Here is a 26,316-nt window from a genome sequence, read left to right as displayed (position 1 = left end):
AGAATAACATAAAGTAAGACAAAACAAACATGATAGACCACAAGATCAGTAATATTAACATATTGAGAAAAGTTTTATAGTTCTGGCAGAGAGTTTGGAAGTGAATAAGTGAAATGACTATAGAAAATAAGCTCTCCCTCAAAGGAAGCAACTAAAAGGAAAAAAAAGTTCAAACAAGAGAATATCATAATACAATATAGTGTGTGTGCATGTGTGTGTGTGTGCATGTGTGTGTGTGTGTGGTGTAGGAGAGTTTAAACCTTTATCTTTGATAGCTGAATAACAAAATGGGAAAAAACAAGAAATATCAGTTAAATATGTTACTTAGAAATATAGAAGTAAATATTGGTAGAAGCAGCAAACAAACAAATAAAACCAAAACCAAAATAAAACCCGAAAATAACTGCTCTGAGAAGGAGAAAGCAGGAGATGAAAGAGATGGGAGTAGGGTTCGCTAATTTTTGTTAGACACAGAAACAAAAAAGGAATAAATACTATAAAGAAAAAAGAGGCCAAGGATCTGGATTTGATGTGGACAGGGTAAGTGGGTGAGGAAGGAGAGGAAACCTGAACAACTAGTTTTCTAGATGAATGATCAGGTAATCTGAAGCTGACTATGGGAAAAGAGGAGGCATGATGGCAAGAGATATGGGGAGGAAAAAGAAGATATGCTGCATTTCACACATCCTGAATTTGAAGGTGGATGTAGCCTCAGAATGACCGGATCTAACTGTATCAGGACTCTCTCTCTCTCTCTCTCTCTCTCTCTCTCCTTTGCTTGTCTTTGGTTTGCTGACTTTAGTCTTTGACACCAGCTTCTTCATTCGGTTGCAATATTGCTGTAAGCATATTAGGAATTTTAATTTGTGACCAGAAGCTAATATAAGCAGTCTTGTCTGGCAGGTCCGAAAAACTCTGGAGATTGTTACGAAGATCCAAGCTAGATCACGTGCTCCCCTCTGTGGCCAGAGGCTGGATCTGTTATTAGGAAAAGGTGTCTGGAGGAGAAAGCACTACCATACCACATCTAGAACTTTTCTTAAAATTTGTATTCCCTTTCTTTCAAGGCCCACCCCCAAATGTACCCTAATGATAGATGTTATAACTACTTCAACTGGCATTCATTTAGCCTTCCTCATTAATATGCATTGCTTTATTACTTGTATGTCCTTTATCATGTATGGCACTTAGCTGAATTTTTTTATGTGTGTATATTGTATTTCCTCTCCAAGATTTTAAGATTCTTAAAAAGCGTGAAGTGTTACCATGAAGAAAAGCACCAGAAGGATTATTTCTAAATAAGAATTATCCATGTTAGAATAGTAAGCTTGGAAAAATGCAAGCTTCCATGATTCTATTCCCATCTTACCCAAAAGGCCCTCTTTATAACTGTTTTCAAACTTCATACTCATTCTTTTGGTATCCTCTTTGTAATTGTTTTCAAACTGTGTACTCATTCTTTTGGTATCATTCTTTGGAATATTTTTCCTGTTCAAGATAATTATATTTTGAAACAGTCAAATCCAATAACAAGTTTCAAAGTTGATTTTTGATACAAATATTGGATTTTGATTGAGATTTTTGTAATGGACAAATTTAGGGACAGTTTTCATGAATAAAATAAGTAACCATAGTGTGTGGTGATGTCTTCTCCCATGATTTGCAACTTGGCTGTAAAAGTCTTTCCAAAGGAGTCCCAAGTGTTTTTATTTTTATTTTTATTTATTTTTTATTTATTTTTTAATTTTTTTTAACGTTTATTTATTTTTGAGACAGAGAGAGACAGAGCATGAACGGGGGAGGGTCAGAGAGAGGGAGACACAGAATCTGAAACAGGCTCCAGGCTCTGAGCTGTCAGCACAGAGCCCGACGCAGGGCTCGAACTCACGGGCCGCGAGATCATGCCCTGAGCTGAAGTGGGCCACTCAACCGACTGAGCCACCCAGGCGCCTCCCAAATGTTTTTAAACAATGAAGTTATGTATTTACTAAACATAAATGTAGCACTTATTGTGTTTTACATAAATTCATTTATATTCATTTATTCCTATAATAAACTAATGAGGAGAGTATTATTGTTGGCCCCATTTTACAGAAGAAGAACATGAATCACAAAGAATTTAAGAAATTAATGTCACAAACTAGGAAACAGAGTTGGGCTTCAGTCCCAAATCCATGTAGCTCACATTGCTGATATGCTACACTATTGCTGTAATGTTAATTTTTCCAATAGAATCACTAAGAAAGGAGTTGCATGCTTGTACCTTTGAGCCAAATCCATCCTTTCCAGTTTTCATACAGTCTGTAAACTATATTATTTGATATATGAAAAACAGTGAAAGAGCATATATTATGGCACATGAAAATTACATGAAATTGAAAGTTTAGTGTCCACAAATAAAATGTTATTAGAACACATTTGAGTACACTGGTTTTTGTACTGTCCATGCTGCTTTGGCAATGGCCACAAAGCCCAAAATATTTGCTATCTGACCCTTTATAGAAAGTGTTTACTGAAACCTGACTTAGAAAAATTGTAATTCTCCGGATGCTTAGGTTCTGACACATTTCTCAAAAGAGATTGCAAATAAATCCCCTTGAATTAATTTACATTAAATTAAATTCTTATTTCAAATTCTTTTAAATTACATTAATAACCATGCATATAGTAGCACATATCCAGTCATTCTTTAACAAACGTTTAATTCAAATATGCCAGACACCGCCTGTAGAAAATTTTAAAAACACAGGGAAGTATAAAGAGTAAAATAAAAACCTTTATTAATATCCTTTACAGTCAGTTCTCATGCTCCCCAAAACCATCTATGTAGTGCTTTGCATACCATTAAGAGATCCATAAATCTTTATTAGTAATTAATTTTGGGGTATTTTACACATAGAATGTGTTTCCCGTTAGGTGCTGAATGGCTCCATATGCTTATAAAGAGATAAAAGGAAATCATGCAGAGACAGCTTTCCGATGAAATAAATAAATAAATAAAACACTAAATGCAACTAGAAAGAGTTCATGGAGCATTGTGGTTGAGGGCAGGTCATGGAGCCAGACTGTCTGCCTTCAAATCTTGCTACACTGTTTACTTCCCGCCCAAGCTACATGCAGAAGCGCTCAGTTGGATGGTTCACTTACTCTCCCTGGCTTCAGTTTCCTCATCTGTAGATGCATGTGTTTTAGACAAAAGGATCTGTAAGGTGTCAAGGATTTTATGAACACATAAGTTTGAAAAAAGGAACAGATATGACGGGTTTCAATTTTTAACATTTTTATTGAGACACTGTTTGGTGTGGTGTAAGATACCAAGCAGATAAGAATGAGGTCAAATAAATATTTACTGCTGGCTAAACATTAACCTTGCTTGGTAATATTAGATGAATTATCTTATCCTTCCTTTAAAAATAGAACATTCACTCCTGTGGATAAGCGTATCAGTCCCTTTATTTTTCAAAGTAAACTGATAAGTATATAATAGTAAAGATAAGTTGATACCTAAACAAATTGCCTAGAACTGTAGTTAAAGCTGAGTGATTTTTGTATTAAATCAAAATATCTGGAAATATCCATTTTATTCTTTAATTCAAAACATGATTGATTTAGAGATATGTAGAGATGGGCAATAGCCCACTTAAGATAAATATTTTTCATCTAGAGTTTTAATTTAGGATATTATACAGTTTTCATTTCCCAGATGATGCTACTCTTCCTTCTTACCTGTCCTTAACATAGACCACTTTCTCCTGAAGGGTGATTAGAGGCGGCTTTGCTCTTTAAGGCTGCAACCCAGACAGGTTATAGAAGTTAAGCCATGGGAGGCTTGCCCTGTTCGGTTCTTAGGAGAGTAACTCCCAGGGAGGGACAAGGAGAGGAAAGGGGCATTCTGGTGAGGGGTTGCAGAGCATCTAAAAAATTTCGTTGCCAACTAAATATGTGGTATTTCTTCTGAGTCGGGGAAATATGTTTGATTTTATACTTAATACCTATAAAAAGTCTTACAACCTTTTATTGCTTATTTACTTAAAATAACAAAGGATTATTTTTCTAAAGCCCCTTCTAACTCTAATGTCCTGTACTACATAGCCAGTGGCACAATTCTTGATTTACTCAAAACTGGTTGAGAGTGAAATAGGCTAAATAGGTTTGTCTGTGGACACATGCTTCTCCACATTTCAGCCTCTTGAGATTCTGCCCTCCAGCCATATTGAATTTCTTTTTGTTTCTGTAATTGGCTGTGCTCTTTTATTCCAGACCTTCAAACAATATGTTTACTCTGCCTAAAAACTCATTCCCTACGTCTTTGCTTGGCTAATTACTACTGATTAAAATTCCTTCATTTGACATAGTTACTGGTGCCTTATACATACCAACTTCCTTCCAGGCTTTCCTTAAGTAAACTTTTTCTAGAAGTTTCCTGGCCCTTTTAACTAGTTAGATGCTTTTGCCGCATGCTCCCATAGCAACCTGTACTTCTATCATAGCCCTTAGAATACTTTATTGTCTGTCATTGCCAATTCCATTGTCTAATAGACTTGACTGTGAGCTTTAGTGGAAGCAGAGAATCATCTCCACCTATGTCTATGCCTGGGGCCCAACATAGTATTTGGCATCAAGCAGCTGATAAAAGATTCACATTGGGTGAATGCCAAAATAATTATCAGAGTTTTTAGTATACACATGCATGTAAATAGAAGTCCTTTAGAAGTAAAAAAAAAAGAAAAAAAAAGAAAAGAAAAAAGAAAATTTAAATAAACTTGTTTGGTTTGAAATTCACTTACGCACCAAGTCCATTAGCCCCTTTCAGTTTGCCGAATGCCACTAATATTTAGCTCACTGATAAAGCTCAGAAATGTAGAAAATGAGAAGTTTTGGGGTCCCCGGGTGGCTCAGTTGGTTAAGCCTTCAACTACAGCTCAGGTCATGATCTCGCAGTTTGTTAGTTCAAGTACCACATCGAGCTCTGTGCTGACAACTTAGAGCCTGGAGCCTGGTTTGGATTCTCTGATTCCCTCTCTCTCTGCCCCTCCCCCACTTGTGCTCTGTCTCCCTCTGTCTCTCGAAAAAATAAACAAACGTTAAAATTTAAAAAATAAAAATAAAACTAAAGATAATGAGAGGTTTAAAATCAATGATTATTCTCATTTCAAAAGAAATAAGACATCATTAGAAGGGTTGCATTTACAATCATCACATAGCTGCATGATCAGTCAAAAATGTATTATTTTTGGAAGACTGAGGCTACCCGGTGAGGCTCTCCAGGTTGCTCTGTCCACCGATTTATGATTTTCTGCCGTATCTTTACAAAAATGGCAACTAATGGTGCTGTTCTGAAGAGACTGGAACAGAAGGGTGCAGAGGCAGATCAAATTATTGAATATTTAAAGCAGCAAGTTGCTCTTCTTAAGGAGAAAGCAATTTTGCAGGCAACTTTGAGAGAAGAGAAGAAACTTCCAGTTGAAAATGCTAAATTAAAGAAAGAAATTGAAGAATTGAAACAAGAGCTAGTTCAGACAGAAATTCAAAATGGAGTGAAACAAATACCATTCCCATCTGGTACTCTACTGCAAGCTAATTCCACGGTTTCCGAAAAAGTGATACAGTCTATACCAATAAGAACTGTATCTTCTGGTGCCAAAGAACAGATAACAGGAGGAAGAGCGGAAGAAAAGGTGAAAGAGAAAATTGAAAGGAAAGAGAAAAAGGAGAAAAAACAATCAATAGCAGGAAGTGCTGACTCTAAGCCGATAGACGTTTCTCGTCTAGATCTTGGAGTTGGTTGTGTCATTACTGCCAGAAAACATCCTGATGCAGATTCTTTACATGTAGAAGAAGTAGATGTTGGAGAAACAGCCCCAAGAACAGTTGTCAGTGGCCTGGTGAATCATGTTGCTCTTGAACAGATGCAAAATAGGATGGTGATTTTACTTTGTAACCTGAAACCTGCAAAGATGGGGGGAGTAATATCTCAGGCAATGGTAATGTGTGCTAGTTCACCTGAGAATGTTGAAATCTTGGCACCTCCTACTGGATCTGTTCCTGGAGACAGAATTGTTTTTGATGCTTTTCCTGGAGAGGCTGACAAGGAGCTAAATCCTAAGAAGAAGATTTGGGAGCAGATCCAGCCAGATCTCTGCACTAATGATGAGTGTGTGGCTACATACAAAGGAGTTCCCTTTGGCGTGAAAGGGAAGGGAGTGTGTAGGGCTCAAACTATGACCAACAGTGGAATAAAATAAAATAAAATATAATAAAATAAAATAAAATACTCATTTACTGAAATACATTGGAGAAAACTTTAATAACAATAAAAAGAAATATATTTGTCAAAAAATATTATTTTCTAGTGTTTGAAATTGCCATAAAGAACTAAAATTTCAAATGTTCTAAAACTTGCAATCACATTTTAAAAATAGATTTTGATACCTTAACTGAAACTTAAAAAATAGGTCCCATAATAAATACCATTTGTTTGATATCTGTTCACTCGGCTTGGGAAACAATAACAAAATACCAGAGACTGGGTGGCTTAAACAATAGAAATGTGTTTCTCACTGCTCTGGAGGTTGGAAGTCCAAGATCAGGGTCTAGCAGATTTGATTCTAGTGAGGACTCTTTCTGGCTTGCAGATGGCCATGTTCTTGCTGGATCCTCACACGGCCTTTCCTCTGAGTACACATGAGGGGAGAGAGCAGACTCTCTGGTGTCTCTTATATGATCAGGGCTCACAATTCTGACTTCATTTCATCTAAACACAGTCACATCAGAGGTTAGAACTTCAATCCATGAATTTGGGGCAATCCAATTCTGTCTGTAGCTTTATCGTCCTAGAATAACATTTTAAGTAATTCAACTCGAAGTCCTGGAAAGTACTCCTTTTTGCACATATAACACAAAGTCATATTGATTCATTAAAAAAACAAAAAGTCTCCCCATCCCCTCTACTAAAGCACTGATAGGATGATGCAAGGGAGATTATTCTGGAGTTTGGAGTAATAGTCACTAACTTGGCATTATCTTTACAGGAACTGATTATTATCCGGCCAGATTTTCATACAAAGTATTTCCTCTTGAACTTTTAATGTAGTCTCATTTAGACTTGCAGACCTGGCCATGAACTCAGAAATAGTCCCATTCAGCTCTTCATCTTAAAGATGAAGAAATCTAGTTCCAAACAGGCTGTGTTGTCCAAATTCTTTAGCAAGTTATTCAAAGCTTTTCATGATTTGTCTCAATTTACATTTTATCTAAATTGTCCTTCCTTCTCCCGCACTGTATGTTTTCACCATACCAGATTACTTGGCAGTTACCTTTCAAGGTCCTGCTTGAAACCTCTCCAGATGCTTCTGCCTACATTCCCCAAACAAAACTGATTATCCATTTCTGTCTCTTCAGAATTTTTCCAAATGCTTGTATGTCATTTATCAAACTATATCATCGTAACTTGTATTAACTTATTTTCTCTATTCAATTTGAGCTTCTTGAAGTCAGAACTGGGCTCTATACGCACCAGTTCTAACCTATAGTACAGGGCTTAATAAATGATTTCCAAACTTTATTTCTGAAGGTCACGTGGCTAATAAGTAGTACATCAATAATGGAAATTCTGACTTCCTGACCAGTGCTCTTTTTTTACTCCTAGGCTACATTTCACTTTTAGGACAGTACTGTTAGAGTTCTAGAAGGTCTTTTGAGTCAAATTACTTCATAAGCCTAAGTCAAAGAAGCCTCAGAAAAGTTCTTCCCTGAGTCAGAGATTACATCCTACCTTACTGTCTGATGCCAAAGTGTTTCAAATATGCCATTCCAGAGAAAACTGTTACATTTCTTCTTAGGCAAATTTAACCCAACTATTCAGCACCAAAAGTCAAGTCTGACATGGACTGTTACGACTCCAGCTTGCAGGGGAACTATGCAAGGCCTGAGTGTGGTCACAATGTAAGATGCCTTACAGAAAAGTCACTGATGCCTCAAAGAGATTAAAGGTCAATGAAGTTAAGCCTAGGGCAACTGTTCTCTGAACTCTGGCACATTCTTACTGGTTTTCTGCCATTTTATTGTGTTTGGCCTTTCCTTTATGGTTTAGCATGGATTGTGAAATTCTGAATAAAGTTACAAGAAGACAGGCTGTTTCTTCTTTTGTGAGTCCAATCATAATTCTTCAGGATTTTCTTTCTTGAGAATTGTAACAGTTGAGAGATTTTTGTGACAGATGAGTTGAATTCTTACGAAAATTGGGATGAATGAAAACACCTATTTTTTCCAATGCTGTATGAGTTACCCTGGATTAAAAACATACTACAAATTTTGCAATACTCTGAAGATGTAAAGAATGCTTGGAAGAAATTAGAAGAGGACCACTGGATAGTTAAAAAAATATGTAAATTCCACTTAGGATATAAATTTTATTAATATACCTGTATGTATCTTCTCATAAGTTAGGTATTACCTTGAAAGAGATAAGAACTTTCTGAAAATCCCCAGATACATCTTTAAATTTTTTTAATGTTTATTCACTTTTGAGAGAGAGAGAGAGAGACAAAGCGCTAGCAAGGGAGGGTTAGAGAGAGGGAGGCACAGAATCCGAAGCAGGCTCCAGGCTCTGAGCTGTCAGCATAGAGCCTGACATGGGGCTCGAACCCATGAACTATGAGATCATGACCTGAGCCAAAGTCAGAGGCTTAACTGACTGAGCCACCCAGGCACCCTCCAACCCAGATAAAACTTGAAAGGCTAATGTTATTATAACATGTTGCTTTATAACAAACATTCTTCTATCCACTTTAAGTTTTTCTGGAACTCACAGCTGTAAGTCAGAAGATTCTAACTTAGTAGTTAACTGAAACTAGCGATGTCAGAACAAGTCTCTTTGCCACATATGCAAAAAACACGCATAAAATACACACCCATAGGTAGAAGTAGACATGTAATACACAGTTGCTTTTACTTATAAACAGTAAAATAACCTGAAGAACATTAAAACTCTAATCAGATTTTCATCTCAATGTATCAGTTTTATTTCCCCCAGATCAGTGAGATTGCAAAGTTTAAGTGCCATCTTGGTAGAAGGATGAGGGATGAACTTTGGTTTGCATTTAGTCCAAAAGCCCTTGATTTCTCTGGTAAGTATTTTTTTCTTGTTTGCTTAGCAGCATGGACTATTATTAATTTGCCTCCTATGTGTTCTCCTGGCCTAAAGTAGATGAAAGAAAAGTAATAAGAGTTTCCTTTTCCTTTTAAAGAATAAACATTAAAATATTTTCCCATTTTATCCATTATAGTTTCTCCTTCCCAAATAACCCAATCACAAAATAGGATTTTAATACCTTTAAAAGTACAACATACAATTCCCAAGGAAGGAGCCAAATAACAATGCTCACAGACAAGGGAAATAAAAAAGTGAGTATTCCCTTTTATCTGAACTCAAGCCCCCAAAATGGTCATTTCTTTTTTCTTTTTTATCTTCTTTGTTTTCTCTTTTTTATGTGCTCATTGCCAAAGTTATCCAAGTTAAGGCTATGCTCCCCTGCAAGTTTGTGGATGATAGTCCTCCGTAACATTATTTGAAAGATAATGCTTATTTTATCAGGCAAAAGGAAAACAGTTACAAATGATCTTTTTAAACAGTATTTGTTCTCTGGCCTCTCTGCCATCTCACAAAACCTGCCCCATAAGCTGATCCGGAATTCCTGGTAATTGAAATGGCTTATTTTGTATCCTCAACCCATCAATTTAGTTTTATTGGGTAATGTTACGCTCAGGTAATGCTATACAAATCTGGGCAAATGAGTTTTACTTCAAAGACTTGGGACTCAGATTATAAGTGAAAAGAGCCCAGTTCTGCTGGTGACCTGCACCTGCTGATCTGCCTGAAGTTGATGGGGATCTCGACTCTCCGAAGGGGTGGAGCATACTTTCAGCCACTGCAGCAAAACACAACTCATTCTAAATGAAGCATCGGAGAGGAGATCTCAGCAAATCCAGTGATGCTGAAATTTGTGTGGAACAGCAAACCTGAAGTCGGCTTTGGGACATCCAATAGTGCCTTCAATTATGTAAGGAGTTTTGCAAAATTCTTTAAGAAGTCTCAAAATATAAATTAACTAGTTAGTACCAAAAAATGATATAAAATAAATAGCAGCCGTGCCATGATTTCAGGAGAGAAGATGGACAGTGTCACAAGTTAAGCAATGAGATATGATCGTAACTTGTAACAAGTTGGAAGTTTAAGTTCTAAAGCATTACAATATATATCAGAACATATGTGAAGTTTAATGCCATTCAGGTTGTTAGGGAATGAATAATCAGAATGTCTGGGAAACTGGGGATGCCATTACACTTGATGTTGTTCTACATAGAAATTGAATGGATGGGGCGCCTGGGTGGCGCAGTCAGTTAAGCGTCCGACTTCAGCCAGGTCACGATCTCGCGGTCCGTGAGTTCGAGCCCCACGTCAGGCTCTGGGCTGATGGCTCAGAGCCTGGAGCCTGTTTCCGATTCTGTGTCTCCCTCTCTCGCTGCCCCTCCCCTGTTCATGCTCTGTCTCTCTCTGTCCCAAAAATAAATAAAATGTTGAAAAAAAAAAAAAAGAAATTGAATGGGACAACTGCTAATTCAAAAACTTCATATAAAGAGCTACTGCATCAACCATTAAAAGTGGGTATGCCAGATTCTACCTTAGGGAATTTAGAAAACATTCTCCCCAGTTTCCCCCATTTCTTCCATAACTGGGGAGAATGCTTTCTTTGCCTATCTCCACATGAAACAGACAACCTGGGTTCAAAAGAGTTGGCGTGCCTAGAGGAATTTATTTCATGTTTCTGAGTACTAGTTTCCTCTCCTGTGAGATGGGAATAATAACATCCACCTTGTTGGATTATTTTGAGAATTAAATGCACATAAAACACTCAGCTCAGAGCACTGCCAAGGGTGAATATTCAACTCAGGTTAGTTTACCTGACAGTGGGTTACAACCCTGTCTGTACATAAGAATCACCTGGAAAAAATTTAAATCTACTGGTGTGAGGGCCCTGTCACAAACCAATTAACATTAGAACCTGGGGTTAGGGACCACATGCTGGTCTTATGAAAACTCCCCAGGAGATTCTAATTGCAGGGAGAGTTGCAAACCATTAAGCTATCCAATTAGTCTACCAGTGATTCTTAACCTTGGCTGTACATTGAAATCACCTGGGAACTTAAAAAAAAATACTGATGCCTGGGTTTCTGCTTCTGATTTAATTGGTAAAAGGCTCAGTTTGGGAATTGGCAGTGTTCACAGTTCTCCAGTTAATTCTTTTTATTGTTTTATCTCACTTTATTGAGATCTGACTGACATAGAAAAAGCTGTCCATATTTAAGATATACAACTTGATGAGTGTAGAGATAAGTATACACCATAAAACCACCACCACAGTCAAGGCCATAAACATACCCATCACCTCCAAAAGGTTTTTCCACCCCTTTTATTTAGTTTATTTTTCCTCAGTTAATCCTAATGTGTTCCAGATTGAAGACCACATAGAATCAGGAGGATAACACTTGCTCTGTGCATTCTGGTTGCACAGTGTGATTTCTTATCTCTTATAAATAGCCTAATTTTTCTGATTATGCAAGAAATCCACATATTAAAAATTATTAAATGCTAAAAATAATGAAAAAATAAAAATTTAAAAAATCCATAATCTCACTGCCCAGATATAAACATCATCAACAATTTGGTTTGTTTCCTTCTTGTATGCACGGTTGGGCTCATGCTATATACAGTTATTATATTCTTCTTTCTTACTTTACAACATAAGTATTTTAAATGAAATTTAATACACATTTCAGGTGTCATGTTAAAGAAGTGGCATATACATAAAAAATGTCCTTTACACATTTTTATGATTTGCATATTTCAAAGAAAGTTCCAGACAAAGTATCTAGGAACCTTTTTGGCAAACTTCCCCTACCAAAATCAAATGTCTCTCCTGGTAGGGTAGGAAGGAATAGACTCAAGCTTCTTGATCAAGGCAGAACTCAAAGGACTGAGAATAGTACTGCCACCCAAATTCTCCTGATCAATCACATTTATCAATAATCTTCTATAAGGAAGCAATGGCAGATGTTGGGCACTGGGTCAGGTAAGGATTTGATGACTAGGTTGAGCTAAGATAGATTTCCAATAGTCAAGAAGGAAGGAGGAACAGAAAATGTCCTAAAACCAGGGAAATAAATCTAAGCTCAGAGCCATAGAGCCACTGACACAATAGATGCTAACCACTGCTGACTCTGAGAAATCTGCAGAACTTTCCAGTTTCCTGCCCCCAAAGAGGAAAGTATGAAAAGGTGGCTAAAGTTGAATCTGTTTACAGGGCAGAGATGAGCTAGCACGTATTCAGTCTATGGGGTTAGACTGAAGACAAAATCTGCAGGGAAGGTGAACATGATGGTGCTAGAGAACATGCAGCCTAAACTTGCTGCAAGTCTACCAGTAAAACTGGAGAAAGAGCCTGTGCTTTGGGTCACTGTCAAGTCTGGCTTGTGAAAATGTCTTTGACATCCTCCAGAGCGGAGGCAAGCCAGCATGAAATGAGAACACTTTGTCTTGGTGCAGCCAGGTTTCTGGGCACTTGGTAAAGCTGGGAGGCAAGTGCCTGATAATGTAATAATTTCAAAGATAAACGTGAAGTTAGAGGTAAATTCTGGTGTAGGCTAACCTTTCCTGGATGCATTAGCTCACATCCCATCCACTTCTGAACACGGGCATCTATTTCCCGTAATCCACGATTAATTATCCATTATCTAGTATTGTTGCATAATTTTTGAATGTATGTTAGTCTTGTTACCAAAACAAAACTATAAACAAAGGGAGGCGTGGAAGAAGGAAAGGGAACTTACATTATGTTTAGAATAAAACTCACACTTAACATCGTCTGCAGGCCCTGCAGGTTCACGGTGCACCAGCCACATTGGCCCCTTCCTGTTCCTTAAGCATTCCACACTCTTTCCTGTCTCAGGGCCTTTGCCCCGGACAGTTCCTGTCTAGAATTCTCCTCTCCTGGCTCTTTTCCTCCACAGGGCTGGCTTCTTGCCATATTTTAAACGTTCCAGATTCCTAGAGAGGACTTTCTAGACTGTCCTATCATATCAAAAGATTTACTCCCTCAGATCTCTGTTTTCTCAACGATATACTCTTCTGTTTATTCCTTTACCACCATTCATTCATTCGTTATTCTGTACTTGTGCCTATCTGTCACCTCTGTGCATGGTGTGGGCATACAATAGTTGGTCTCTACCATCGTGGAGCCCACACTTTAGTGGGGGACATAAACATTACTCACACAGTCACACAACTAATTGCAAAATCCTAAGTCTGTTAATAGCTACAAATGAGAGCCTGAGGAACTGACCTGCAAGTATTTCACTTGGGATTTCTTTCCAGTTTGTTCTCTATCTTCCACTTGAATATTTGCTCCCTGAGGGCAGAGGCTTTGCTTTGTGTCTGCATGACCAGACCAAGCATGATGTGGAGACTTAACAAATGTCATCGAATAAATGAATGCTAAGCACTCACATTTACTCTTTCTTGTAAACTTCACGGCAGCCATGAGAACTATGTACAGTTATCCCTATTTTATGAATTAACAGCACTGAAGCTCAGATAACAAATTGGTCCAAGGTCATAAAGCTGGTGGCAGGACTGAAATTGAACCTGGTTGTTATTCCAAGGCTTTCTATTACACAAAGGGCACAGAAACGGCAAAGAATAAATTACTGTAAAGTGCTTTACTAAACTGTAGAACTAAACTCACTGGTTAAATCATTTTCACATGTTCTCCCCATACAATCAAAATAAACAAAAAAAAAACACACACACAAAACCCACCCCGCTATCATGCAAAAGAATCCTATAACTTCATTTCCCAGCAGCATTGCAGGAACAACCAAATCTAAACTCGTAAAGTATGCTCAAGTATTTCTCAGTGTTTGGTGATTGCAAAACTGGATTTCATTTGGATCTCTTTAAATTTGGCACCAACATGAGAGCTTGAAAGATCAAGAACAAAGATGTATGCTTGTGTGGCATTTGCCTTTCTTGGCTGAAGAAAACCAGGTACAAAGGTACCTGCTCTCTTAACGCTTTCTGTACTCCAAGAAGTTCTCTGAAATTTGAAAAGAATTCCTACAGTGGTCTCTTTGTTACTTATGACTTGAGTGTCAGCAGGGAGGAATGTGTGTGTGTGTGTGTGTGTGTGTGTGTGTGTGTGTGTGTGTGTGTGTGTACACATGCACAGGTGTGTATCTTGCTCACATGTATGCTCTTGTATCTCTCCTCCCTGCACCACCCCATCCCCCCGGGGATATGTCCTTCTAGATCTTGGATAATACAGTGCTAGAGTCCAACTTTAGAGAAAAGGTGGGAGAGTGAGTGAAGCCAGGGAACAAGTAATAAGGTGGTTTCTGGTCCATAATCTCAGAGCACATACTGAACTTTGGATGGAGCAGCAGCCCATCAACTTTTTCTTCTGATTTGCTCTCCTGTTTGTTCCTCCTCACCGGCACACATTATTTTTAAGTTTCCAGGCCTCTGGGTAATCCAACTGTAGATCCCCTTTTGTTTGGTGGCCCTGAGTCCTGGCACATAAATCTCTTAAGCTCACATGGGTTGCCTTTTTGGAATAGGGACAGGTGATTTTTAAATTTATCAGATGCTAGAACTTCTTTCCAAACCTTTCAAAGTTGAACCAAAAGTAAACACCTGTATACATAAAAACATGCATATTTTAAGGGACATTGTCTCATATCTTTAATTCAAAACAATATGAACTGTTGTCTAAGAAACTCCATTGTCTAAGGTACTTGCAAAATCTCCTCCTCATATGTAATGAGCCTCATATTTTGCCAAGGACTAAACTCTTGGTATGTTTGAGATTGCATGGTAAATCTGTGCCCAAAGACTTTCAACACTTTCTTTAACTAGGACAAAGGCCTTCCTGTTCGGATACTTAATTTACACTTAATCCAATCTGTATTCCATTAGTATCATCCTTAGTAATCCAATTGCATTTTTAATTTCCATTTCATAATCTCTATCCTATTACTAGCCTTTACGTAGGTCAAGAGAATGCCCTGTAGGGATACCTTCATTGACATAAACGGAGAGAAAACCGCCCTGAATTAAACTGATTATCTCTGTCCTTTGGAATAGAAGCATGCTAGACTATAGAATGTAATCAGTCAAGTGCCCGCATGGCTTGCTAATATCTAATGTTATGTATGAGGAACTGATCCATCCCCTTAAGTGGTTTGCTATCCTTCCTTGTGGGTGGAATCACTGGCCTCAGTTCACCTCGAGATACTATATTTCCAGGGTCCTCTGGAAGGTCAGATGATTCTGTGTCTTTACCCTGCTGTAGGTGTGACTGGCCCACAAACATAAGACACCTTCGAATACATCGAAGGGACTAATGCCAGATGCCTAAGGTGCCACAGATTTCTCTTTTGAGAGCCTTGGAGTCTGCCGTCCTCAATTAACCGCTTACAACACCTTCATTGTATACCACTGAGCAAGCACTTGTGAGACGGTGTTGCTTCTGGGTTTCCAGACATGTGTCATTTCCACTGCATATTTAGTAGCACATAACTGCCTGAAGTGGGGAGACCGGAATGTGAGGCATGTCTCACAGAGGAGTAGGGTTTTCATTAAAAAAAAAAAATATCACTCAACTGCTAATGGAAACGTCAACCTCCCAGCCCTATTCTTAAAAATAAATAAATACAAGGAGTTCCCCATGTGAGAGGCACATTAGGGACGCAAGATATTCCTTTCCATGAAGTCACTCACAGCAGGCCTGTCTGGAAAAATGCTTTCATCTTCTGCAAAGGGAGGGGGGAAACGTATAGCAAGAAGGTTTAAAGACCAAGACTTTGAAATAGAGGCTGAAGTGGGAAAAGTGATCCTCAAGTAAGGTGAATTTAGGCCCAACCGGATTAATTTCTACACTTCAACGCATTGTGTGCTGCACAGAGACCAAAGAATTATGATCTGTAGAAGAGAAGCTAATGCTGTTCAAATTGGGTGTCCCGCTGTCCTGGGGTTCCCATGGGGATCCAGGGGTGCAAGAGGGCAGCTGAGGTAGTAGGTTGCCCTACCTATTGCTTCAGCCAGGATAGCTCTGATCTGCATCATGGATGTGGTTCTGCTTGAATTCATTTCACACACAGGTCACTGAGTCTCTACTATGGTGTGCCTGGCACTGTTCCAACTATGGTGGCGTGGCAGCGATCAAGACAGACATGGCCTTGGCCTCATGGAGCCTGTGGTCTACGCAAGGTTCCTTGTAGACTGGTGGGAAGTGTGTGAGTGGGGAGTTTCTATCATTAAAACCCCGACTCGTGTCCCAACATGTTCATTTTAAGGATGAATAAACTGAGCCTCAGAGACAGTCTCACCACTAATTAACTGAAGAGTTGGTGATAGAATCCAGAGTCCTTGACTTATACTCCAGTGTTATTCCTCCCAAGTTCAAACAGGAAGAGAAAATATTAAAAAAAAAAAAAAAAAAAAAAAAAAAAGAAATCTGCTCAGCCAGAGAGGATGTGAATTTTGGTTCCTGAACTTGCCCTGACTCAGTCTTATCTCCCTTTGTATCCTTCTGAGTTCTCTCTCAAGATGCAGTCAGGGCGGTACACCCACCCATGCTTGGACATAAGGAAGATCATATGCATGGCCTGTCCCTTCCAGACCAATGTCTCTGTTTCCCTACTGATGGGAGGTCATCTGGCTGCAGGTTATCCCAGGGGAGCCCCCATCAGTCACTTTCCATTCATGTGGCCCTACTGCACAGTCATCTCTGTGAATCTGCCGGGGCTCTCTTGCATTCTTGCTGCATTGTGTCACTCCCTTCCTTCCTTTCCTGTATGCACAACCTTCAACCCCCATTCCTGCCTGCTCACTCTCCTAGCCTCGGACTTTGCATCTGTCCCCTTTCCTCTCTATTTTCCCCTTGAGGCTATGTACTGTGTTTTATAATGCTGATAACTACATTACAGGTAGGAGAAAATTCAATTTATTCCTCTTTTGATTCTTCACTTTTGCCTTGTTCTCTCAATTCTCTGTTTAAGATCTCCCACCCTCTTCTAATATGGGGTTCGACTTTAGTCCCGGTCACTTGTCCTGCCTGCTGTGTGTCCCTCCCCCCTTCACAGCATCTGCGATCCCTTCTCCTTGCAAAGTTCTATCTGATCAAGCTTACATGAAGAAAGGCCACCTGCAACGTTTGCCTTTCAGGATGTGGAAGGTTCCTTACTCAGCCAGTCCAGACCTTGACCTGCTAGGACACGTGACGCAGAGAATTGCTGGCTATGATCCCACACTGTCCTTAAAGATCCTGTGACACACTCAGCATCCTGTTTTGGGGAGCTGCCTACAAATTAGCTCATGCATCTCAATCCTCACCAATCCTCATCGGAGGCCTGATAGAGCATAAAGCAGCCGGCACCTACCACAGACCTTTTCCTGAACTGTTTCTCTGTACCACACTGTTTCTTTATTATAGCAACAAAAGAAAATGATGCTTGTTTTTTGAAAAGGGTTTGCTTTCTTTTTTCGGACTGGCATGCTGAACCTTTTCCTTACCCTTTGAAATCCTACATCAGGTTCTCTGTACGTTTTAGTGACACAGCTTACAGAAGTGACACTCTGGTTTAGTCCTCTCTTTTGTGTTTTACTGCGTCTGAACTGGGCTACTTGGGGATGAATTCAGCTGGCTTGGCCGACCCGCCAGGACCATCGTGAAGAAGGTAGAACAGGAAAGAGTTGCAAGAGATCCTCTGAGTTAAATTCACAAATGAGAATGATGTGATATTACCAGAACAAGTGCCTTAGGAAAGCTTTCAATTTAGACAACGATTCTACAGAAGAAAGCACACATTCTCTTCTAGCCCAAGTTTCGATCAATAATTGTGTGGGGTTTGAATAGTGTTTGTTTATGGCCTCTAGGGCTGTTTTCTGTGTGTAAAGCTAGTAAGTCTAGTCAAGGACCAGATATTTGACTCTGGCTTCGAGTGACCACTGTGTTCCAAGCAGCTGAATGGATTCCAGTAAGATAAAACTCAGAGTGGGAAAGATTAGAGTTGTTTTGTTGGAAGAAACGATAGGGAATTCTCAAATGGGTAAGGTTTTGGTCTCTACTTCTGAGCTGAGAGATTAATGTCCCACAGTGATAAAGTGTCCTTAAACACCACGTCTTCCATCTCTGGGGCAGTATATCTTCCACTGCACCGAACCCAAAGTCATGTGGTGTCTTTCTTTCTTCCCCGTCTTTCTTTCCACAGAGCCTCGGCCACCTTCTCCTTCACAGTAAAGGCATCTCCTGCTGATTGAAGTGTTGCCTTTGTCCTCTTCATGTGACAGCACAACAGTAAGGTCAAACTGTTATTATTCACAGTAGGCAGATCACAAAGGACCTGAGGCTGAGACAGTAGGGTTTAACCCACCTGAAAATGCAAGGCAGTGGTTCCCAACGTGGAAACAATTCTTACAAACCACCAGTGTTCTAGCAGAGGGTATGTTCCCTCCAAGTTGTTCTTATTTGTGTCCTGGGCAGGCACGTGTCAGTCCGAGGAGATGAACCTAGATGGTCTGGTACGGACATGCAGGCTCTGAGCTTTTTGGCTAAGCAGCCCTCAAAGTGAGGGGAGCAGTGGATTTTTCCTGACTGAGGAGAAGTGGTATTGATATTGCCAGTGCTCTTCCTGCACAACTGTTCTCTGACGATGTTCAGGGAGTGGGGGCGTGCAGGACAATCCTGTGTACGACCACCTTCTCCATGCTCCCAGAGCCCAGAGAACAGGTCCTGTGTCTTAACCTTCGACCTCTTTCGGTCTCCCAGGGCAGTTTGCATACAGCGCGCTTTGCTAGGTTCACTGGATTCAATCTATTTATAGAGCTCCTTTCATAGTCTAGTAAGTGCAGTACAATTGACTTATGCAAAAAAAAAAAAAAAAAAAAAAAAAAGGACGACAGTCATTCTCAACAAAGTCGTCAAAGACCTGTTTTTTCTGTTGTTAAATAGGCAACTTTCGGTGTTTATCTAATTCCGTTGGTGTTTCCGCAGTGCTTAGAAGTGCTCAACCAGGTCCTTCTTCTCAAACCTGTGTTCTCGTGTACTTTGTGACCGTGCTTTCATAGACACCTCGATTCATTTTCCTCTGAGGACTGCTCTCATGCTTCCACCAGCTCAGGCAGAAACCCCGAAGTCATCCTGGACTTCTCTCTCCGACAGACGGCATCAATCCATCAGAATTTGTTTGCTCTCCCTCAAAAATGTATCTGTAATACGACAGTGTTGACCACCACCACTGCTGCCACCGTGGCCAAGCCACCTTCCTGTCTGGCCAGGACGGTCACCCCTGCCTCCTCGGGGGTCTCTCTGCCTCCCCCCTTGCTCTGACAGGCTATTCTGACAGCAGCCAGAGGGACCCAGTTAAAGCCAAAGTCAGATCACGAAACGTGTCTCCTGAGAACCCTCTCTGGGCTTCTCATCTCACTCAGAATAGAAATCAAAGTCGTCACGATGGCTCACAAGGCTTCCGCTGTGCAGGCCCCTCTTCCGTGCTCCCTCAGCTCTCGCTCACTGCTCCCTTGCTGAGTTTCCCAGCACGGCCAGCAGCGGGTTCCTGGCCCGAGCCGTCTGCCCTCGCTGGTCCTGCACCTGCAGGGCTGTGCCTCAGCCACATATATGGTCTGCGTCCTCGCTTCCTTCCGATTCTTTACTCAAAAAACTGATGCCGACTTCATAGCGAGGCCCCCCTGATCGCTGTCTGAACACCTACCCTCTACTCCTTCTTCCTCTCTCTCTTTTCCTTAAATATATCCTTATTAAAAATAATAATATGCTTTTGTGGTTGTTTTCTTTTCCCTCTAATGTCCTATCACCTCTAAAAGAGCAGGGACTTATAATTATTATTGTCGCCTGTGTTCAGTGATGCAGCATTTGTTATAGGGAAGGTGCTCAATAAACATTTGTTGAGTGACTAAGTGACTGACTGTTAGTGTTTCCCAGGGTTTTGTCTTCTCTTGCACCAGTAGGTGATCGTCTCACGTGTAAAATCATCTATCTGCAGGTAACACTCCATGGCAGATTTCTCCTGGGAGCTCCCGACACTTGTGCTTCAACTGCCTGCCAGGCATTGCCCTGGACTTCTGCATTCTCTAGTGCATAACTGAGAAGTCCAGTTGGGGGACTGGCTTCAGGGGTGGCTGAAAGCAGGGCTCACACAGTGTCACCAAAACCTGCTTGTTCTTGCTCCCCTCACTCCACTCTGCTTCTCTATTGCCTTCATGCTCAGTTTCTCCTTCTGGGATGGGAAGATGGCTACAGCAGCTGTATTCGCCTATTCTTAGGACTTGAATCCCAATACAAAGGAGAGAGCCTGTTTTTGAGAAGGTCCCAAGAAATTCCTTGTATCCAAACCCTAAGAGGACTTGCTTAGGACATGTGGATCCCAGCTTTCTCACTCAGCCATTGGCAACACAGACGCACACATTCACACACATACTGCCGTCCCACGTCACTTTGGCCACGGCTTGCAGCACAGGCTCTGATCTGGATCACAAGCTGTACTCTTGGAGGTAGCCTTGCCTTTCCACATGAACTGGGTATTGTGGAGGGATCCTCAAATGAAAATTCAGAAGAAGGGAATGACGATGCTAAAGATATTCCCTGTCTTGGTATTACCATCCAGTTGCTCAGTCTTTAAGAGGTCTTGCTTCCTCTCTCCTGTTTATACCCAACATATTACTTTATCATACAGATTACAATTCCTTAACATACCTTAAATCTGTCCACGTCTCCTCCTCGGCATCCCTAGCACAAAGGCCTCGGTCTTTTGTTTTGTGCCCGGATTGCTATAAAACCCTTCAAAATAGTGCCTCTCCTGAGAGTCATTTCAATGTGTTTCCTCCCCATTCAGAAGAAAGTTTTCTAAAATGCAGGTATGGTTTCCCTGTTCCCCAGTGGCCTTTGCTAGAGTTCCCTTATCTTCCTTTCATGCTGTAGGAGACACATTGGAACGTGACTCTAACTGGCCTCTACTCTGAATTCAAAGCCCCCTGCACCTGTGCCAGACGGAACCACCTGCTGGCCCAAAGGCGCTGTGGGCTTTCGCACCTCCATGTCTTTGCTTTCACTAACTGCTCAGCCTGGAAATTTCTTCCCTTGGCTCTCTACGCCCTCACCAGGGTAGGGCTGCCTGTCCTTCAATATTAAGGAAATATGTGAGGGGACCTACTGCCTGCCAACTTTTCTCAATTGCCTCAGAACTGGCCGAGGTGTCCTTCCCCACCTCCCTTGAGTTCAGATTAGTTGTTTATTAGTATGTCTTCCTGTTTAACTGTGAACTCAGTGAGGAAGCCTATCATAGCTCTAGCATCCAGCACGATGCTGGGCACATAGTAGGCACTCAATAAATGATTACTGAATAAATAGAATGTAAATAATCAAAAGATAACATGTGGTTTTTAAAAGCATCTTCACGACTAGAGTAAGGACATTATGAAAGGATCCAATGAAAGCTGTGGTGCTATGATAATTCATTCCCAAGAGTCAATTCCTCTTGAAAATACATTTCATCGGGGAGTAAGGGAGGCTCATTAATAATGAGCACATTAAAATTGATTGGGGATCAGCCATTTGGCCTGCGATTTGAGATTCTGCTCATTGGGAAACAGTTACACCTCCTTACCATTTATATTGCATTTGTTATTTCTTTCAAAAATCAGTGCATGTATGTTTTGGTAACAAGAAACAGGATACTAAATGTCAAAAAAAATGGGGCAAAAGAGAATGGACCTTCATCTGGGATCATTTTAAAAGCCCCAGAAAATTCCAACTGAAAAGTCCAAAATCATGCTTTCCTTAAAAATTGCTAATAAAAATTAAACATTTATAGAGAGAAATATAATTCATGTAAATCACTGTTTCTGTGGGTAGCCTGTGTGCAACCATTTTGAACACCCACAGCGTCATTGTTCTAGGATTGGTAATCGGTTCACCGGCGTCACAAGAAAATGTCCAAACAAATTCTTCTACGGTGATGTGGGAAGAACATCATTTCTTCAGAGGTGCCAACACAGTGTAGAAATCCCTTTAAGTGTTTGCATTCATCATTGATGAAAACTGATGCGTACTTGTTGCCATTTGAATTATTACAATTATAAGACAAAGTTCATGAACTTTCTTTCATATTTTAACCAAATGCTGAAGTATTTCTTCATCTTCTCAAGTATGAAAAGAAAACATGCCATTGACAAAAACAGGAACATTAACAAAGGCGTAGAAGAGGCTTCATTTAAAAAAAAAAAAACCACAGTCTTATTAACACATCTTAACATATTGTTTAGCCCAAGATTTTTGCTCATAAAGAGGTCTGTGCGTTAAGCTATTAAGAAGCCAGAAAAACATATTTGCCAGGAATATATGTATTTCTAGTTTATAATATAAGTTCTTTGGAATATTTCCAGTGAGGAAAGATGATCAGGATACCATAAATACCAAGACCTGGCATCTCCCGTGGGATGGCTTAGAAAATGGCAACAAAGAAGCGTTAACTATAGGAAATAGCAAAGATGCTATAGCCGAAACCCAAATGACAATTATTAAGATGGATGCAAAGAGGGGTGAGTGAATTATTAATCTTTTTCATAATCCTTGTCTTCCAGATAATGACCACATTCATTAGTGTCATTTTGAATACAAAAGTATGCTGTGGGGTTTTTCTGGATGATAAAAAGCCTCCTTCATTTTCAACTTTTCTTCATGGTTGAGTATTCCAATCTTTCTGGGAATTTGACTCGGTAAATTGCTCATCTTATGCTGGGACACGTAGGACAAGGATGTCCTTTCTGGGCTGTTGGTCTCTTAGTTAACCCAATTGTCCGGGGTTGCCCTTTCTCAATTACAGATGGTCTCTCTCCTTAATGTAGTCTCATACGGAAAATACTAGATTTCGGTTCAGTTCAAAGAACAATTTGATATAGAATTCAAGCAAAGTGCAAGTATGCTATAAAAATATTATTCAATTCATCATAAAAACAATTTTATGTATTCCTTTTAAAGAACACATCTCTTGTATCTTTTAATTTGAATTCTACTTAGTTAACATATAGTGTAATGTTGGTTCCTAAAGAACACATCTATGGTATGAGCTGAGGTATAATACTGGCTATCATTGGTAGAAGGCTTACTATGTATTGAGCACTCCACTAAGAGATTTACTTCCACAATTTATGGAATCTTCTTGGATACCCTTTAATAGGAGCCAGTTAAATTATTTAATCAAAATGAAAATATTTTAGAACTATTTATTAAAAAACACAAAGAAGACATATAAGTATACATTCATAAGTGTGTCCAGCTTTATCAAATATTAAAATCAATTTTATAAATCTTTATTGCTTTGTTTTATGAAAACTTTACTATCATTTCCAGGCTTGGATTACTTTAACAAAATCTAACCTAAATCTAATCAATTTCCAAAAGAATTTGATAAAATAGAAAAAAAGAGGGGCACCTGGTGGCTTGGTCAGTTAAGCATCTGACTTCAGTTCAGGTCACGGTGTCACTGTTTCTGGGTTCGAGCCCTGTGTGGGGCTCTGTGCTGACAGCTCAGAGCCTGGAGCCTGCTTCAGATTCTGTGTCTCCCTCTCTCTTTGCCCCTCCCCTACTCATGCTCTCTCTGTCTCAAAAGTAAATAAACATTTAAAAAATTAAAAAAAAAAGAAAAGAGAAAAAGCATTAATGAAGGACAAATAATATGTACCTTAAGGTGATATTTTCTGGAGTATATGTGAAAATGATATAAATGGAAGTGTATCTTCTTTTAACTTGTGATTTTTAACATTTAAAGATTTACCTATTTAAATAGTTTCAGTGGAATAGAACTGCCATACTAATGGTTGCATAGTTTGTTATGGACTACGATCCTCCACAGTGAGCACTCTGAATCCAAGCTTCTACTTAACCTCTGAACCAGGAGGACAAAGGGCAGGCTGACACAATCTCAAATTCTTTCCATCCACTATCTTAGTTGGAAATTTTAACAGCTATTTTTCTTTTCTTTCTTTTTTTTTTCTTGCTATGTGATGAGAATTTTAAAAATGATTATACAGTTCACAGCTTGCCTACCATTCTAATTCAGAGAAGAGCACAAAGTACATGTAACTATAGTGTAATGTATTAAATTTGGGTTTGAAAACACAGGAATATCTATCTATCAATCATCTACACACACACACTATGTATATATATGTATGTATGTATATATATGTATACACATATACGTATACACACACACACACACACACACACACTGTGTCAGCTCCAAAATCAGCAGGAAATATTGATATTTGAGATACTTATAAGAAGGACTTGTAGATTTTCTAATTTTTACCAGCATGAAGCCTGAAAAAGTTTAAATTGTACTCTACTTCTTCTCCAAGAAAGCATCCAAAAGAAAAGCCATTCCTATGTTGTCTTAGTTGGGTCTTCCAGAAAGAATGGTTTGACTGTAAGGAACTGATCACGTGAAATCTTAAGCATACATTCTGTGCAGAGGCTCATATTTTCTCCTACAGAGAATCCGGAGAGCACTTTCACGTAATTCCATAAGCACCACTCAACAATGCATGTGATCATTTACCCGTTTCCTTTTAACAATGGGAAAAACAGCGGAATGCTAGGAGTGAAACAAGCTAACGGCATGCTTTCCTCCTTGCTCTGAGCTCTAAGTTGGCGCTTCACTGAACAGTCTTCTGTGTGCCCTGGTGCTGTCTGAGGGAACATGGTCAACCCCAGATCATGCTCTGCTCTGGAGCACAACACCCCTTTCCCTTCTCCTTGTCCACACCAACCTTTTTAATCAGGCAAAATTTGAACATCGTTAAGGCAGTACAGTCAGAATAGTGTCGAGTAACTCAACTCAGTGGGTCTCACTGGGTCAAGATTCTTTACCTATTAAATGTGCTGATTTCAGGGCTGTTTGGTGGGGGTTCTTTGTGTCAGCAAACTATTAATAGGATGAGGGGGAAAGATTTGGTGGAAACCATCAGTGACAAAAACAAGTAGCTCATGAGTCTTTTAGATGCTTCACAATCTTGCACTGTGATCTACTAGTTTTTGGTTTTGGTAGATTAAAATGTTTTTGATGAGCTATTTAAGGACTTTGAAGTCCAGTGAGGATTTCTAGGACTTGGCTAAAGGAATCCACTAAATTTCATGCTTTTAAGTTCAAGGATGGCATCTTCTGTTTGAACTTTTAGTCCCTACCATAGAGACTGGCATACGGTAAGAACTTCAGTTTTTTTCAATGAATCAGTAAAAAGGGATAGAAACTAGAGTGTGTAAGTAGGGTATACAGACAAGGAGTGGCATATATTTGTGTGTATCAAATCTATATCCTTTATTTTTTTAATTTTCTAAAGGATGTAAGTTATATCTCTTAATAAATTATATATCTTTAATAAATAATTACATATCCTTTAACAAATAATTCTAAAAGAATTTACAAATATAAACAATTCTATGATAAGGAGAGAGGTGTCAGACGTAAGAATCCTCTTTGTTGAAAAGGGAGAATTTATTAAGTGTTTTTATAAAATAATCAAAATATTCTTTCAAGATGACTTACTTAGAAAATAAAAGGTTTGCAAAAATGAATATCGCAAATATCTGTCAAAATTAATTACTCTTAGCCTTAGATTCTTACAGAAACAAGACAATGTCAAATATTCCCTAGAGACCCTTTGCCTTATCTGTGCTTCCATATGCATTTACTGTGCAATGTACATTTTGATAGCGTTGTAAGTCCTGAAACACCTTCTGTGAATTTAACTTCCTAAAATGCCTGAACATTATTTAAAGCTCTTTGGTTCTGGAACATTAGGGGCACAAATCTTAAATAAGTGCCTCCTAATGATGAAAGATGCATTTATATAAACCTAACTTGCCTCATATTTTAGATCTTTTGTGTGTGTCAAGTAATATACAATTTCACCAGAAGATGGCAGCATTCTGAAAGAAAAAAGAAACAAAAGCAAACATAAAAACAAAAAACAAGATATTGTAACTACCTTGCTTTTTATTCTTGAAAGTTTTAGTGATGAGTCTTTTAACTGGTGTTAATCTTTTTTTCTTGTATATTTTCCTTTTCAAGGTGTAAGATGTCCTTATTCCAAGAAAAAAACCTTAGTAGTTTTAAGTGTCTACCTGTATGTACTATTTTCTCACTAAAGAAGAAAGTCCTTTGAAAGACTGAACAAGCATC

General features: G+C 39.3%; 2 protein-coding genes across 10 annotated transcripts in view; one reads left to right on the top strand and one right to left on the bottom strand.

Moving 5' to 3' along the window:
- The window catches only part of DLC1 (DLC1 Rho GTPase activating protein), a 483,787-nt gene that overhangs the window by 257,138 nt on the left and 200,333 nt on the right, over positions 1–26,316 (bottom strand). The window lies entirely within an intron of this gene.
- Positions 1,744–25,462, top strand: LOC123586336 (aminoacyl tRNA synthase complex-interacting multifunctional protein 1-like). 2 transcript variants are annotated; one of them, XM_045455408.1, is made up of 2 exons: positions 1,744–6,231; positions 24,948–25,462. In XM_045455408.1, exons 1-2 carry the CDS (start codon positions 5,289–5,291, stop codon positions 25,064–25,066), a joined length of 1,062 nt encoding a protein of 353 aa, XP_045311364.1. In that variant the 5' UTR covers positions 1,744–5,288; the 3' UTR covers positions 25,067–25,462. The 2 variants fall into 2 exon arrangements, with proteins under 2 accessions (XP_045311364.1, XP_045311370.1); XM_045455414.1 differs by lacking the exon at positions 24,948–25,462 and having other exon boundaries at positions 1,744–6,288.

This window comes from Leopardus geoffroyi, chromosome B1, assembly GCF_018350155.1.
Source record: "Leopardus geoffroyi isolate Oge1 chromosome B1, O.geoffroyi_Oge1_pat1.0, whole genome shotgun sequence".
Classification (NCBI taxonomy): Eukaryota; Metazoa; Chordata; class Mammalia; order Carnivora; family Felidae; genus Leopardus; species Leopardus geoffroyi.
Note: the sequence above shows the minus strand (reverse complement) of the source record. Positions and strands in the feature narration are given on the sequence as shown.

Bases quoted from the DNA above. Each gene is read 5' to 3' on its own strand.
- LOC123586336 (XM_045455408.1), top strand. From the start codon at position 5,289: ATGATTTTCTGCCGTATCTTTACAAAAATGGCAACTAATGGTGCTGTT. The intron at 6,232-24,947 runs GTGGAATAAAAT...AAGGCAGTACAG, and splicing joins GGCTCAAACTATGACCAACA to TCAGAATAGTGTCGAGTAAC.